Below are 14,658 nucleotides of genomic sequence, written 5' to 3' on the forward strand. Positions count from 1 at the left end.
ATACGTAAAATCAGTCAGGTAAAACCATCAGTCCTGAGTGACATCCCATGCGAATATACTCACTGGAGTGACTGGGGATACTTGCAAAATATCAAAGTTGGCCTCTGTCTTGCTTGTTCTCATTTGGACATAGTATAAATGTCTTTGCCAGAAATTTTTCCCAAAACCACTAACATTTAAATTCTCAGCACACTGCTGCTGCAGCCTTTTGGCCTACTCTAACAAAAATAAAGCCTGGAAATTCGATGGTCTAACTGATGTGAATGCGAGGAGTTTCTTTAAGATGCATTATTAAAATGCTGCTATTGTTGGTTATTCCTATTTACCTTTCTCTCATACTAAACCTAATCTTCCTCCTTTCACATAGTATAGGTCAAGCACAGGCAACCACAACCTCACCTGTAGTCTCCCAGTAATGCCAAAGACGGCTCTCATCATTAATGTAGAGATGTTGCCTAAGCCAGTCACTGCACTGCGACCTCTGGAGCACCGCAAGTCCTGAGCTGTGTTGTGCAAGCAGTATTACCATATTTACAAGGGAACAAGCTGTTACGTGCTTTATTTTATGTCTGCTTGATCTATGAAGTTGCTAGAATACCTCTCAGACAAATTCAGAGCGGCACCACTGACCTAGAGAAGTGTGATGTGGACTGTACTCGGGACGCAAACTGCAGTGTGCCCCCCCGACATGGGAGATCACGGATCTGCAAGCGGAATAAAACACCAAGGGGGAAAAGGGCAGATAGAGCAACATGTTACTACTCCTTGTCTTGCACGTCTGACCCATTCACAAAGCCACGTGCTGGGGCGGCAACACAAACGGCAAAGAAGTCGTGCAGAGCGTCGAGAGGGAGCGGCCTCCTCACGAACCCCCGTTCTCACCCTTCCTCGGCTGATTGTGGATGCTGATGGCCTGCGTCTGGTAATTCCCGTCATCATTCTGAACGCACACCAGATGCGAGTCCGCTTTCTCATTGAAGCATGCTCCCCCTGCTAGAACATGCTCGTTGGATTTGTTCATGGCTTTCATCATCTGCAAACAAAAAGGTTTACCATTTCTACACTGTTCATCAAGCGCTACCATAAATAGGTGATTCTTGGAACAGTTCAACGGGACAGAGCAAGCTTCTCAACAAGTGCTCCTGTTCTCATGTCAGATCTTAGCACTCAGAACCATAAACTGCTTTTGAAAAAAGGGTTCAGGTCTTATATCATCTAGATACTTTGAAGTGCCACCTTTTATGTAATTAAGATAAATGGTATAAGGGATAGCTGAGCTATAATAGGTTGCAAAAGCCATTATCTCTATCTGTTTTAAAAAAATAAATTCCCAGGGAAAAAAATTAGAAAAATATCGATAGGAAATATCTGGCTTGTTTACACAACTACAGTTGCTTATGACAGAAATCATAAATGCCTCCACAGTTGAGTGCTAGACTGCACTCAAGACTTGTGGCATTTAATCCTGGCTCAGCCATGACCTGACACCAAAGCTTTCATGTCTCTGTGCTTCACCTGCATGAGTTGGTGAAATGTGGTACAATGTTCCCAATTTGAAGACTTTTAAAAAAGATCCGAATCACAGACATCCAGAAATAATTTTAATTCTCTGCAAAGGAGGCCTCCAAAAAGCATCCAAAAAACATCTGTGATATATCTGCACTTCAGTTTTGCTGATTAACATCTAAACATACACCTAGTTACACGACTTGCCAAAATATTCTTGTAAATTATAGAGCTTCTTTCCTTTTCTCCTCTCTTTAGGCCCAGACTACAAGATTTTTGATCCAAAAGAAAACTGAGGGAGTCCTCTACCTCTGGAATTTGCTTCAAAACCAAGGATTATATGTTTGCTTAAAAGAAAAAAGGGCAAATTAAATTACAACCTCCCCCCAGTGAAAACCCTGATGAGAAGGAAAACGCTGAATTATCTGACATCCCTTAACAGTACTCATACTCCCATCCTCTGCTTCCTGTAGCTTATAAGCATGCACGCTACACACAACACATTTGTCTCTCTCAGTCTAACATAAAACCTTAATTATAGTGTCAGGAACATTAGCTGATGCTCACTATTGACAAATGTGCACAGGTGTAATGTTTGGGGAGGAAACTTAATTAAGATTTCGCATCAGACAACAGTGCATTTCATTATCTAGTTTATCATGTCATGTTTAGCTCAACAGCAGCCATCTTTATGGAGCCCAGTAGTTGCCTTTAGCATAAGGAGAAACAACTGGACATGGCAACTGTGCTTTGTATCAAGGCAACCATGAAAAAAATGAGAGTCACCTTTGCTGAGGGACTAAACAGGCAACTAACCATCACTATAAGGTGTAGAAAAGTTAAATAATTTTGATAAAAATACATATTTAATAGAAAAAACGATATATTATGTTTAATTTGTTGATTACAGTCTGAATTCTCCACGTTTAATCTGTGCATGAGATTTGAAATTAGGTTTTTCACTTTGTAGATAGTTTGAGTGACACACTTTTCTAATACTGCTTTACATGGGGGAAAAAGTAAAGGTCTTGTGGTTTAATTAACCTTAATTCCAACTGAACTCAGATGAAAAATTTCTAGTAATTCAACCTTTCAACTGGACTGCAAGCAATACTGTTGAATAAATAACACTGTCTCCATTTAAAACGTTGAATCCTCGCTTCACGCTGGAAAGAGAACCCAAGCATGATGCAGAGATTTTGTAAGCTGCGTAACACAGGAATTTCCTCACAGTCCAGCTTAGCGCAATGTCTAACACGCAACTGAAGCCATCGCAGTTGCAAACGCCAGGCACAGCTAACGCTTACTAAACTGGATCTTGCGTGCCAATCAGTATTTAATTCACACAAACTTTACTGACCTTTTCCGTTTTCTCACAACTGCATCAAGAATTAATACACCTTTTAACACTCTATCTTCTTGCTTCATCCGTTTAGTCTTTTTCAAACTTCACATAAGAACACTTTTTCCTTTTTTTAAAGTTTATTCCTTTATTCTCACTGTTATTTTACTCAAATGCTTCCTTGCAGGGAAATTCTCTCTTGAGATAAAGCTGTATTCTGCTCTGATATTACAAAAACTTTTACAAATACCATTTCCCCCAGGAGCTTTGCTCTCACCCCAACTGCTGGTTGGTTTCAAAATACCCAGTTACCCTCTCCTCTCCAGACAGAACATGGAATCAATCACCTTCTCCATTGCTCTTCGTTATTGTTCACATACCTTCTCACCCAGCTTTCTCAACAGCAGTAAATCCTAAAGATGCTGACTAATTCTCTCACACTGGAATTCAAGTATAAAATTTAGATGTTGAGAGAAATTTTGCATAAAATAAACAGCAATCCAACCAATACTAAAAAAAGCTTTGAGTATGCACACACAACATAGATGAGAAAAGCTAACGCACTTTTTCCTCCTAGCTTACCTCAAATGTAAAGTTTGTCAACTTACTTGCTCAAATCAAACCAGTATTACACTTTATATGTAAACAGTTAAAAAACCTGAAGAAAAAGAGTTTAGTAAGAGTTTAACTAATAGTAAATTGAATTGCATTCTTCCCGTGGAGCCACTGTCACTCACTTTCAAAAGATGTGTGCATCATGCATTTATCAGTTGCTTTTGTGGCTGTTTTCCTTAGTGGTAGTGAATAAAATAAAATTCATTTCAATCTCAGGTCCTCCAACAAGAGAGAAATTGTACACAAATGTATTTCTTATTAGCATTACCTCATTATATCTGTTGCTAGGAATTTTGATGCTGGTTTTTCTGACTTCCATATCAACCACTAAACCTTGGACCACAGGCAGTGTGTACTGGTAATTTCTGAAGTCCTGGTAATTAAAACAAGTTTTTAAAAGTTAGGTATGACGATCATCATTAACACTGTAGGTTTCATAACTATCCTAACGACTACTAGTTAGCCCATTAAAATAATTCTAATCAGTGACTGAAAGGCAGGGAGAGATGGAGACATCACAGCTTGTAACCTACATAATCGAAGTACGCAAATGAAAAAACATCATCATGACTGTTAGTCATTTCACTGATTTTCTTACATAAAAATTAATATTCTCCAGCCTTGAATGTCATCACTGTATGTAAGAAAACTTGCTCTCCATGTTCTGTTACATTACTGGATTAGTTTTTCTAGCAGTGAGATTAAGTCACGCATCAAAGAGAATTTTCTATATTGAAAGTATTAGCAAAGTAGGAAGAGCTAATAACTTCGCCTCAGTTGAAGAGCTGGGTAATCAGAGAGCTGTGACTGCACACTGTGATGACCTAGCACTTCTGAGGAAGGAATCTGAGCAACTAATGCACTCGTTCCAAGATCCAAACACTCTCAGGTGGCCAAGTTTTGGATGTTGATTTGGGTACCTTGTTACAATTCACTGTGTTGTTGAAAGCTAACATCCACTATCAGTAACAGCAGGTAAATTCACCCAGAAGCCCACTATTTCCTCCTGTCATCTTCTAAGCGTACCAGCTACTATATGCAACAGGAGTACAGTTCTCCCCACATTGATCCATTCACACGGATGCAACATGAAAACTCGGTCTCAGCACTTACTGCAAGAAGGTTCATAATCGTGTGTCCCGTCTCTCCAAACAAAGGCTTACGAAATCTGACACTAAAAAGTGGGCATGGATAAACTAGGGTAAAATAAAACAGAAACAGTCAGTCAGATTGAAATTTACATACTGCGATTCTGCAAAAACAGACTCACATACAATCTCCTCAATTGAATATGGTAAGCAGCAGCAGAAGAAGAGACTGGAAAAAGCAGAGTTTAAAAAGCAAAAGGGAAGAAGGGTTTAACATTATAATGCACCTTACACATGTCTCATGGCTCCTTGCCCACCATGCTAGAAACAATAAGAAGAATTATATGGAATGCTTACAAGTGCCACACTGCAAGACTGAACCTAGCAATCTGGACACTGATGGCAAAGATGACCTTTCTAAATGCTTTTGTCAGGCTATTTCTTGGAAATGGCTTCTTCCTTTTTTATGACCATCCTGCTGCTCTCCACTACAGCATCATAAGCCTTTAGCTTCTGTGGCTGACATGTGACATTCAAGTGATAATACAGATGATTTCATTTTCTGGTTTCAGGATTTCATAAGAATGTGGCAAATTCTCTACAGGAATATGTCAAAAACAATTAAAAGGACATTTATGGTATGTCAGCAATGCAAAATACCTGCATTCCTTTGCTGCCTTAACCATACTTGTAAAACATCTGTGATGCAATTCAAAGTGTAGTGTATGGATCTGGCTGCATTACATTATGTTGCAGCAAAAGCCGTAACAGTGCTTGAAACATGACTCATGCAGTAATGCATAATGCCAAGGTTTTCTACATGCGTGTTTGAAGGAAGATTCCTAAACTATTCTCAGGCAAACACTCAGTCTGATTTCCCAAAATGCCGCACATCATCACAGTTCCCAGTGTAGTCAGAAGCAGCCTCAAAATGCTCAGCAGGTTTGAATAACATCATCATGATTTTCCTTCTGCACACTGATGCAATATCTGCATCACAGCTCCTACACAAGCACTGTACAGCTGACCAACTCGTGCACAGTGTCCTGAGGCACGAAGAAGTGCTGAATTTCCCATGTCTGCCACCCTGGCTGCATACAGCAGCTCAGCTACGTCCCAGATGCACTGAATTCCCTGAGCTTGAGCTGTACGGTTGATCTGCGGATGCTCAGCCGACGTTTTCTGGACATCTGGCAACCCAGAATGACTCCTGCACCTGATCTGCTGCACATCAAGCAGTACTGGACAAATGGCCAAAATCTGACAATACCACCAGAAAAAGAGATGTATCCCAGGAAACCTGGGACACAACTGCAGCGCCTTTGAGGAAGTGACCTGCAGTCACAACTGTCACAGCACAAGTGAATATACCTAAATCCAAACCACAGCTATAGAAGTGATTCAAATCCTGCTTCCCAACATACTCAGAACAGGTACTTCTGTTTGTCAATATCACAACATTTGTTTCTGTGGTCAAATACAAATGTCACATCCAAAATATCAGCATCTATCTTTGTTTTTCTAAATGTCAAGGGAATAAATGCATACCTAAAAAACTCATGGATACACACAAAAACTTACACACCTTTAACACTAATGTTGCTTCAGACAAGTTTAACCTATAGTCCTCATCCTCAGATGGCAAATTTTGAAGATTTTCCTCTCCAGTAACATTGAGAATTTTTCATAAAATACCTATGTTCCCTAAACATCACAAATTAAATTTACAAATTCCTATAAAGCATACTCTAAAACTTATTTTATTAAAAAAGTTCTGAAAAAGGTTTGAAAAAAATTAACAACAGATCATTTTCATAGTAATTCAGATTTAATGTGCCTATTAAAACAGCAGATAAGCAAGACACCAAATTTCTGGCCCATCATGGTAGACAGACTTCCAATAATCTCTTTGCTCCAGCGATGGCAAGTGTCTTTTTCAAAAGACTTTATCCTAACTTTATGCTAATTTCATGCTAACTGCTAGATTTTGTTCAGCTAAAACACTCTCTCCGGCCTGTTTGTTACTTGTTGCTACAGAATTTTTGCAACAAACTGCCACATCAGTTGCCCCTGCACACATATTGTTTATCCTCTGGAAAATTAGGGTGGTTTTAAAAACCTAAAAGCAAACGCTCCTTCATTTCAGCAGGGAAAGAGCTTAACATCTCAAAGGCTCTCCCTTATCCTACACCAGCTAAATCAGATGTGTTCTGCACATAACTCTCAGGCCACTAAGTGAACTACAAGCAGCTGCTCAGAACTCGATTTGTCTCCACAAAATTCTCCCTGATCAACCAGTACAGTTGTAAAAAGGCTACAGGTCATATCACAACCTCAAGTACTGCAGTGCTGTTAGTTGGATGCAATGTGGGTATGAAACACAATTTTTACTTGCCTGTTTAAGCTTGTGTGGCTTTGACAGGTAACGATTTAGGGCTGGGTGTGCGTGCTCTAAACCGGAACATACTCTCCTGCAGAAATAATTGAAGCTAAAAGAACGCATGGTTACTTACGTCTGTATTCAGCTCCGAGTCTCAACATCAGCCGAATGGGGAACACTTTAGCCCAGGGAGTCTCCCATTTCTGAATGAGGATGCCAAACAAGTATGGTGGGGTTGGGAGCACCAGGTCTTGCAGGGACTGATACGTAGCTGCAACATATAAGAATCCTCCATGCTCTTTGCTTCCAAGGAAGCTCTGGCTGAAAAAGGAGTGTCCCAGGTTGCCAACAACGTTACCTATGAACAAAAATGCTCATTACTTCACTAGATTGAGACCTAGATCAAGAATGTAAAGACTTTTTCAGAAGGGAGAAAAAAATACCCGTATTAAAATCACTTTGCTTCCTGAAGCATTAATGTCTATTAAAGAAAATGATTTGCTGCACACGGGGGCTCAGGTTACCTCCTGTGCAGAAGTGTGTAATCTGTTATGGAATAACTGCTGTAGACTAGAGCCACCAAAGCCATGGTATCTCCGGTTGATCCACCTCTGGTGATATATGTACTCAGTGACTATCACTGGTAGGCAGTCAGTTTTGTAGGAACATGCACACATACCTTCATTTCTGCACCTGACTGACTTAGCCATGCCTGCAAGTGTCACCAGGACAGTACATACAGCCACAGACCTACCACGTCTCCTGGGGGAACAGGGAGGGAGACTAGCCTCAATCATTTCTGTGATCTGCCTGTTTCACGGAGATCTGCCTGTTTCAAGTAGCAGAGGCAGTGTAACGGAGGGGATGATGCATCCTGGGGATAGCCAGGGAAGAGGAAAGATAGCTCAGGCCAGTATTGCTGCTAAGGAAGTGGTACCTGCAACCTCCCCCTAGCCAAAAGCACTCAAAGAAAGCCTGTTTTCAGTGTCTTCCAGATATTCAAGGGGCTTCCACTGCAGAAGCTGCAGCTGACCAAACTAAACTTTTAGACTCAGCTGCCATTAAAGGAAAGATGTGCACCTGGTCAAATAATGCCCACTGGTTGTCCTTCCATTTAGGCAAACCACCAGGGTGCCTGCTCAGACACATGTTGAAGATCTGTGTCATTTTAAGAATTACACAAAACACTGTTTATTTAATTAGTATACTTAATGTAAAAGGCAACTGAGAGAGACACAGGGGAGAAACATCACTAATTTTTACTCACATTTTTACTCTTTAATGCTCTTAATTTCCAAAAATGTTTACACTGGAACGGCTGAATGAATCTGAATGTTGATTAGATTATTATAGCATCCAACATAGCATTTAACATTGAAGCAAAGAACCATGGTGTGATTCCTTTTATCAAATGACAACAACAGCATGCAAATAATGTACAGAACAGTTGATCACAATTCTCCATAGGAAGATGTGAATATTAATAGTGCTGATTTGCTCTCAAAGAAAAACAGAGTCATTTCAGGGAGCACAGTGTGGTTGATCACACCACTGATGAGGAATCACATGGGTTTGAGGTACTCATGCAGACCTCCTGGGCCACTGCAGTAATACCAGGCTTTCCCACCTGCAGACCAAGAGACTGCTAAGTAGGAGTTCTTTCAAGTCTGTCCTTTATGCTGAACCCCTATGAAAGTCCCAAATCTCCATGAAGCCAGCGCCGGCATTAGAATAATACCAGCTATCCCTGCCCTCACTCCAGAGACATGGCCATGCTACTTTGCATCCCTCCAGACCACCTTGGCACAATCACCACCAAGTATTGCTTCCTTCACATGACCTTGGGACCTCCAGCTTTAAAATACAGCTACTGGCAGGTCTGTAAACAAAAGGTTCCATTTATGCTCTAACAAGTAAGTTCAGGGATTTTCTTTCTATTCAAATTTGTGGGCACCTTAGTGGAATTTGTTTTTTTCTGCACCCACAAGGTGCGGCACAAACTACATTCTCAAGTTCTCTTTTAAAAGGTGACAGGCTTTGGCAGCTGTGGCAGGGTGCAGCTTGTTCATAGCTTGCCACTATCCTGCAAAGCTACAGATACACACAAGCCAGAGCTGACATCATCAACCCAGATCAAATTCCAGCACTCTTAGAGTGGCTACAATTTCTGTAACACTCAGCTGGGCATACTTGATGAAAAGTAGCTACTGGTCAAACTGAAGGACAATAGAACCACATCAAACATTGTCAGCTGCTGAAAATCATTGATCCTGCCCATGTGCAAATTCATTTCTCTGTCAGCCTGTGCTGTGACACTATTGCCTGCTCAGTGAATACACTGCTAACGCACCAACTCAAGCATCTTGCCAGTGAGTGCAAACCAATGTTATCAATTGATGTTCATAAATTTCAAGATTTTCTCTTATCTAAGATACCTGCTGGCACCTTTCTATCTCAACTCCACTTGTTTGCTTTTGCAGTTCCCACCTACCTTTACTAATCTCCTCTTCTTCATTTATACTTCCTTTTTCCCTTCTGATCTGTTCTTACCCAAATAGAAGCTACAGGCCTGATAGTAAAATTACTTGGTGAGGTATTTGGTTCCAACAACACAGCCATAATAATCCTTTCTAACCTTAAAATGCATGAAGTGTATGAACTGCTAAACTGAACTGAATTCTGCACCCTCTTCTGTGTGAAAGAGGCTAGGCAAAGTGAAGCTGTGCAATACCATATAGTTCCAAGCTGTGCAGTACTGCCCACTGGGATGACAAAGCAATCAGACATTTCCACTTGTGACTGATGCCAAGCGCTGCAGCAGAAGGGGACAACTACTTATTTTTTCCGTTTCAGGAGATGCGGCTTCAAGGCTCACATGCTTAGGATGCCTTAATAAGAGTTTTTTCAGCCAACAGAAACATGAAAAAAAACCTCAGAGTGAAATCTGAAACTCAGCTGTTGAACACTTTGCTACCATAAGCCACAGCGTTGTTAAGTTACTCCTTTTGACACAAGCAGCTCGCACGGTGCAAGCTCCAGTAAGTTACCACTATTAAGAGCACAAACTGCTGGGATTAGGTAGTTGTGCTGCAATTCATTATTTATAAGAACATGCAAGAGCCTGCTATGTGGAGAGCATGAGAAGAATCAAGTATTTTCCTACCCACCTCTCTAGTGCCCTTTTCAACCAGCAAACTGAAGTCAAAAATCCTCTCTGGGCTATGGGCTTGTGCCACAAACATTTCAGCACTGACCAGAGGTTGTCAGTCTTTCCTGCCACATCTTTGAAGGTGGTTACAAGTCAAGGCCCCACTGATAAGTTGCTATTACCAACTTGACATGGTCAAACCCAACTCACTGCACCGTTACACATTTTAAGCATAGAACTGTGTTTCAGAGGCTTGTAGAGAAAGTGTAGCTGTCAGAAAAACCTTCCAAAAAAGCTATCCTTCTCAAAAGCATGTTATTTAATTTGCAAAATATCGCAACTTCCTTTATAAAGAGGTAATCTCAGAGTAAACAGAAAGGTGCCCTTCCTTACATTAAGTTCCAGCACCTGACATCAGACAATTGATACTATTTAGGAAGTGCCTTAAGTGTGCATGCTTCTCAATTAATGCTGGGTTACCCTTGACTTTAAATCCTAAGCAGCTCTATAAAGCCCTTTAAAAAAACATGCTTTTATCCACTGATGTGACTTTCTTTCCAGTCATGATCCATGCTGGTTTGAATTCTTCACTTTGGTATCCTCCTCTGATGCACAGTGAACTTTGCATATCAGTTTGGCAATCCATTCTGTACTCAAGTAAAATCGTTTATACCAGGAAAGGTAGAGAAAAAGATTCCTGCGTTTATCGCCCTCAATATGTGGCGAAGCCTCTTAGGTGCTTTTACCAAAAAACAGTGAGGTTAAATTCCTAATGTATGCTTCATATCTTTTGGTTAACCCCAGGTCAAAAAGCTGGTGCTAGCATCCAATCTCAGGGAAGGCACACATACATGGCTTGGGGAAGTTAGCTGCACCCATCCAGCCTCATCCCACTGTCATCAGTAATAACCAAGAACTGCCGAGTACCAAACACCTTGCCAGCATCCTGGAAACCCCGGCATCCTAGTTCTGTAGCAAGAGATGCAAATCAATATTCACCTGGCAACAATCTTGCCAGATGATTTTTCTTCAAGAGCAAATAAGCACATACTCTTTGGAAAAGCAATACAAACCCTGTCAACCACCACACCAAGAGCCACAGGGAGACACAGAAGAGACAAGACCATGAATGTAACTTGATGGCACAACGCATCTGTAGCAGATGCCAACATCGAGAAAAAACATGTGAAACTCAACATTCAAAGTTCTGACCATACTCAGCATCTTTTTATTGCAACACATCAGCAAATAATTTGGAAAGAACTTACTCATATTGGCAAGGGACATAATGCTTCACTTACTATCACTGTGAGTAGCAGTTACCAGCATCCAAAACATCCTCAGACTAGTCTGTGGCAGTCTTCCAAACAATCGCTCTCACACCTTAGATGATGTTTGATTTTGTATCCATCTTTCCACGTTACACTTACAGGGGTGTATTATTCACTCACTCACAGTTAACCTGTTCTCTGTTCAGAACACCTACATGGGCTTCTTTATAGAGCTACTCTGTATTAGCTAGCACCTTACTTAATTAAAACCAGGCTGGGTAAAAACCACACAAAACTGTGACTGGCAGAGATCCAACATCACTCGAAATATCCCCAAAACCAGGGTGATCACAAAGACATTTCAAGCGGTTGCCAGATTTGCATTTTCACTACAAAAGTAACAGTAGCATTTATTGTATTCCACGAAAGAGTTGATGCACTAGGGCATATTTGGCAGCTCTATATTAACACATCCAATTGCTTCAAAGTGCCCATTCAGACGGACAGAAGTTCTCATTTTTCCATTCACTAGACCTCCTGCCAGGCTTATAGCCAACAGACAAGGATAATCATGGGATTACTACTACAACAGTACAACTACTACAACCGCAACAGAAATCATTAGCTTTCAATTTCAAAACAAGAAAAGCACCACAGCAGGGAGCTTGATGACATGAGGGGCCAGAGGAAAAATAAAGTGATGAAAACTGAACAGCAATTAATACTTGCCTTAATTAACAACTGTGCAATTTATTATAACTTGCATGCATACAACCTGTAGTAAAAAATGCCATTTTTCCTCCAAAATCTCTCCATTGTTTTACAATTATGAAGTCCTAACACCAGACTATAGCTTGAGGTTCAAGACTTCCCGTAAGAAAACTCATGAAGGCTCAAAGCGGTGCTGCACCAGGCTGACATCTTATCTGTGCTGCAACAGGAGATGAATCTGAAGGACAAACTGCAAAGTGTTGAGTGTACAGACTAAATGCTCCTGCCTGCAGGTCTGAGGCCTGGGCTCTGCTGCTGCTACTTGCACATGTTAGAACCATACTCTGCAAATGGCTGAGAGCAATACCTAGCACAGAGGACAGGACTCGGCCTCAAGAAGCAAGTTATCCTCTGAGGAAAGCAGAAACATCTGGGAAGAGGCATGAGTACATACAAGTTTGTGCTTCTATGCTTGAATGCAGAATTCAAACTTGAGCAAGAAGAGCTAGTAAATAAGTGTGAATCATGAAAAAAATGCTACAGATATGGGCTTTAATAAAATAAACAAAAGGGGAATGCTGTATTTTTCATCTGAAAATAAAAACAACAAGAAACCCAAAATCACTCCAAAACAAAATCAACATCCACAGAATTTCAGTGTCCTGATGGCAAAATAAATTTAAACCAATATATTAGTGGTTCAATTTTTTGATTAAAAATCAAACCATGAGGCAGGGTTTTAAATAGTCTCTACTTCTAAAGGGAATTCTTGTTTACCCTAAATGTCTATCTTCTAATTGCCAGGAGAGGTGCAGCACCTCTGAAATGAACAACTTTGGAAGCGTGGTTCCATCTACAACAGCATGAAAACTGCTAACCACTTCCAAGGGATTACAGCCACCAAACCGAAACCCCTGCAGCTCTCTGGCTGAATCATGTTCAGAACAGCCAGAGCTGCAAATATGCTAATATCTACTTCTCCCTCTCAAACACACATGACTGGGAAAGAAAAACAGATGGATATTGAGAGTGCATTACAAAATGCAAAGGGAATTTATCAAGGTGCTATGTTCTACAAAAACTTCAGTGCAGTTTGGTAGTACATAGAAATTCAAGGTGCCTATCTGCTTCTGCTACATGTCTGAAATACAACACAGAGCAAATCCTACCAAAAGAACATTACAGAGTGGAATTCTTAAACAGTGAAATTTGGTTTCTGATTAAGAATTGTACAATAGTAAGGACCTCTTTGCACCAGTGCAACTGCAGGATATCAAATTACTACCACTAGAGCACTAAAAAAAGAATTCCAAATACATTATGTAGGAGTGATAAATTATGTATTTCTGTAGTGTAATTATACAGAATTTCATTGCAATATACACATCAAGCTGGATTTAGATCTGCAATACATATATATATCTCTACACATGCACACACAATTTTTCACATCTATCTCCCTCTGAATAACATCATCATTAGAAGATAAAGCATAGCAAATGAAGTGAGGTTTGGAAAAGTGTTTGTTTCCAGTGTACATGAGATCCATTATGACATGTGATTATAGTACATTCTGAACGAGGCAACCTCTCTGGACAAGCTGACCTTTGTTGCACCAAGACATTTTAGGAAACAAAGATTTTTTTCATTATTTTATGAAAGTGTCGGATTCAGTTACTCCAAAGGCATTGCAAATGATATGTAGAATCCTTCGTAAATGTATTTTCAGTATACAACCTTAATGTGATCCAACTAGCTTTACTTTCTAATCAGTGGAACCAAATACTTGCATTTTTCCTTATGCAATAATTTTTAAATTCTAAGGTCCAATGATAGCTAAGAGTGGAAGCCCATTTACTCGGCAAATGTAAAACATGTAAAGGTTTACATAATACAATCTCACAATTGAGATACTAAAATGCAAAATTCAGGGATAATTTCTGCAATGTCCTACAATTCATTCCAAGCACACATATACATATATATTCGTATTACTTGATAATATAAATAGGATCTCCATAATGTGGCAATAAACACACACACTGTGGGAATCAAATTTCTGAAATACTTGGTTTGCGGATATTTAACATACTACCCACAAGAATTCTCAAAATTTTCTTTATCTTTAAAAAAGCTACCCTGACTTCAAGCTGAAAAAAAATTAGAAGCAATGTCATTAGTGTACCCATGAGCCCTGCTGAGTATCCTACTACACTCGCTGCTAAATGAAGTACAGTACTAATTTCAGATGTACTTAACCCAGTGCTTAGCAGAAGCAGTCAGCGCAAACATTCAGCAATGGCTGCTGAACACAAAGCTGTCACAGGCAGAGTCCTCCTGCTCCATTGCTGCAATAGTCTATGCATGGCTTTTATAGCGCAAACTTCTTTCTTCTGCTGGCACCCAGAGGAAGGCTGGAAGATCTTTGGAACAGCTCCCCAAGTTACCAGCATCTCATTAATACTTCTATTTGATAAGATGAATATACCACTGGGTACTAATAACCAGTAACAACTAAGCCCCCTATCAGCTTTGATCCTTATTCTCTTTTTATATTCTTTTATACAAAAATAGCCATTTGCTAAATGACAAAAATG

At 40.1% G+C, this 14,658-nt stretch overlaps 1 protein-coding gene across 2 annotated transcripts in view; it reads right to left on the reverse strand.

The window, feature by feature from the left end:
• Positions 1-14,658, reverse strand: part of ZFYVE9 (zinc finger, FYVE domain containing 9) — a 38,351-nt gene that overhangs the window by 5,820 nt on the left and 17,873 nt on the right. For both annotated transcript variants that reach the window (XM_010289888.1, XM_010289887.1), the window contains 4 exons: positions 7,065-7,289; positions 4,577-4,659; positions 3,732-3,836; positions 883-1,033 (listed from right to left, as the gene is read on the reverse strand). In XM_010289888.1, coding sequence (XP_010288190.1) covers positions 883-1,033; positions 3,732-3,836; positions 4,577-4,659; positions 7,065-7,289 — 564 coding nt within the window. The remainder of the gene's footprint in view (positions 1-882; positions 1,034-3,731; positions 3,837-4,576; positions 4,660-7,064; positions 7,290-14,658) is intronic.

This window comes from Phaethon lepturus, unplaced genomic scaffold, assembly GCF_000687285.1.
Source record: "Phaethon lepturus isolate BGI_N335 unplaced genomic scaffold, ASM68728v1 scaffold5666, whole genome shotgun sequence".
In the NCBI taxonomy this organism is placed as follows: domain Eukaryota; kingdom Metazoa; phylum Chordata; class Aves; order Phaethontiformes; family Phaethontidae; genus Phaethon; species Phaethon lepturus.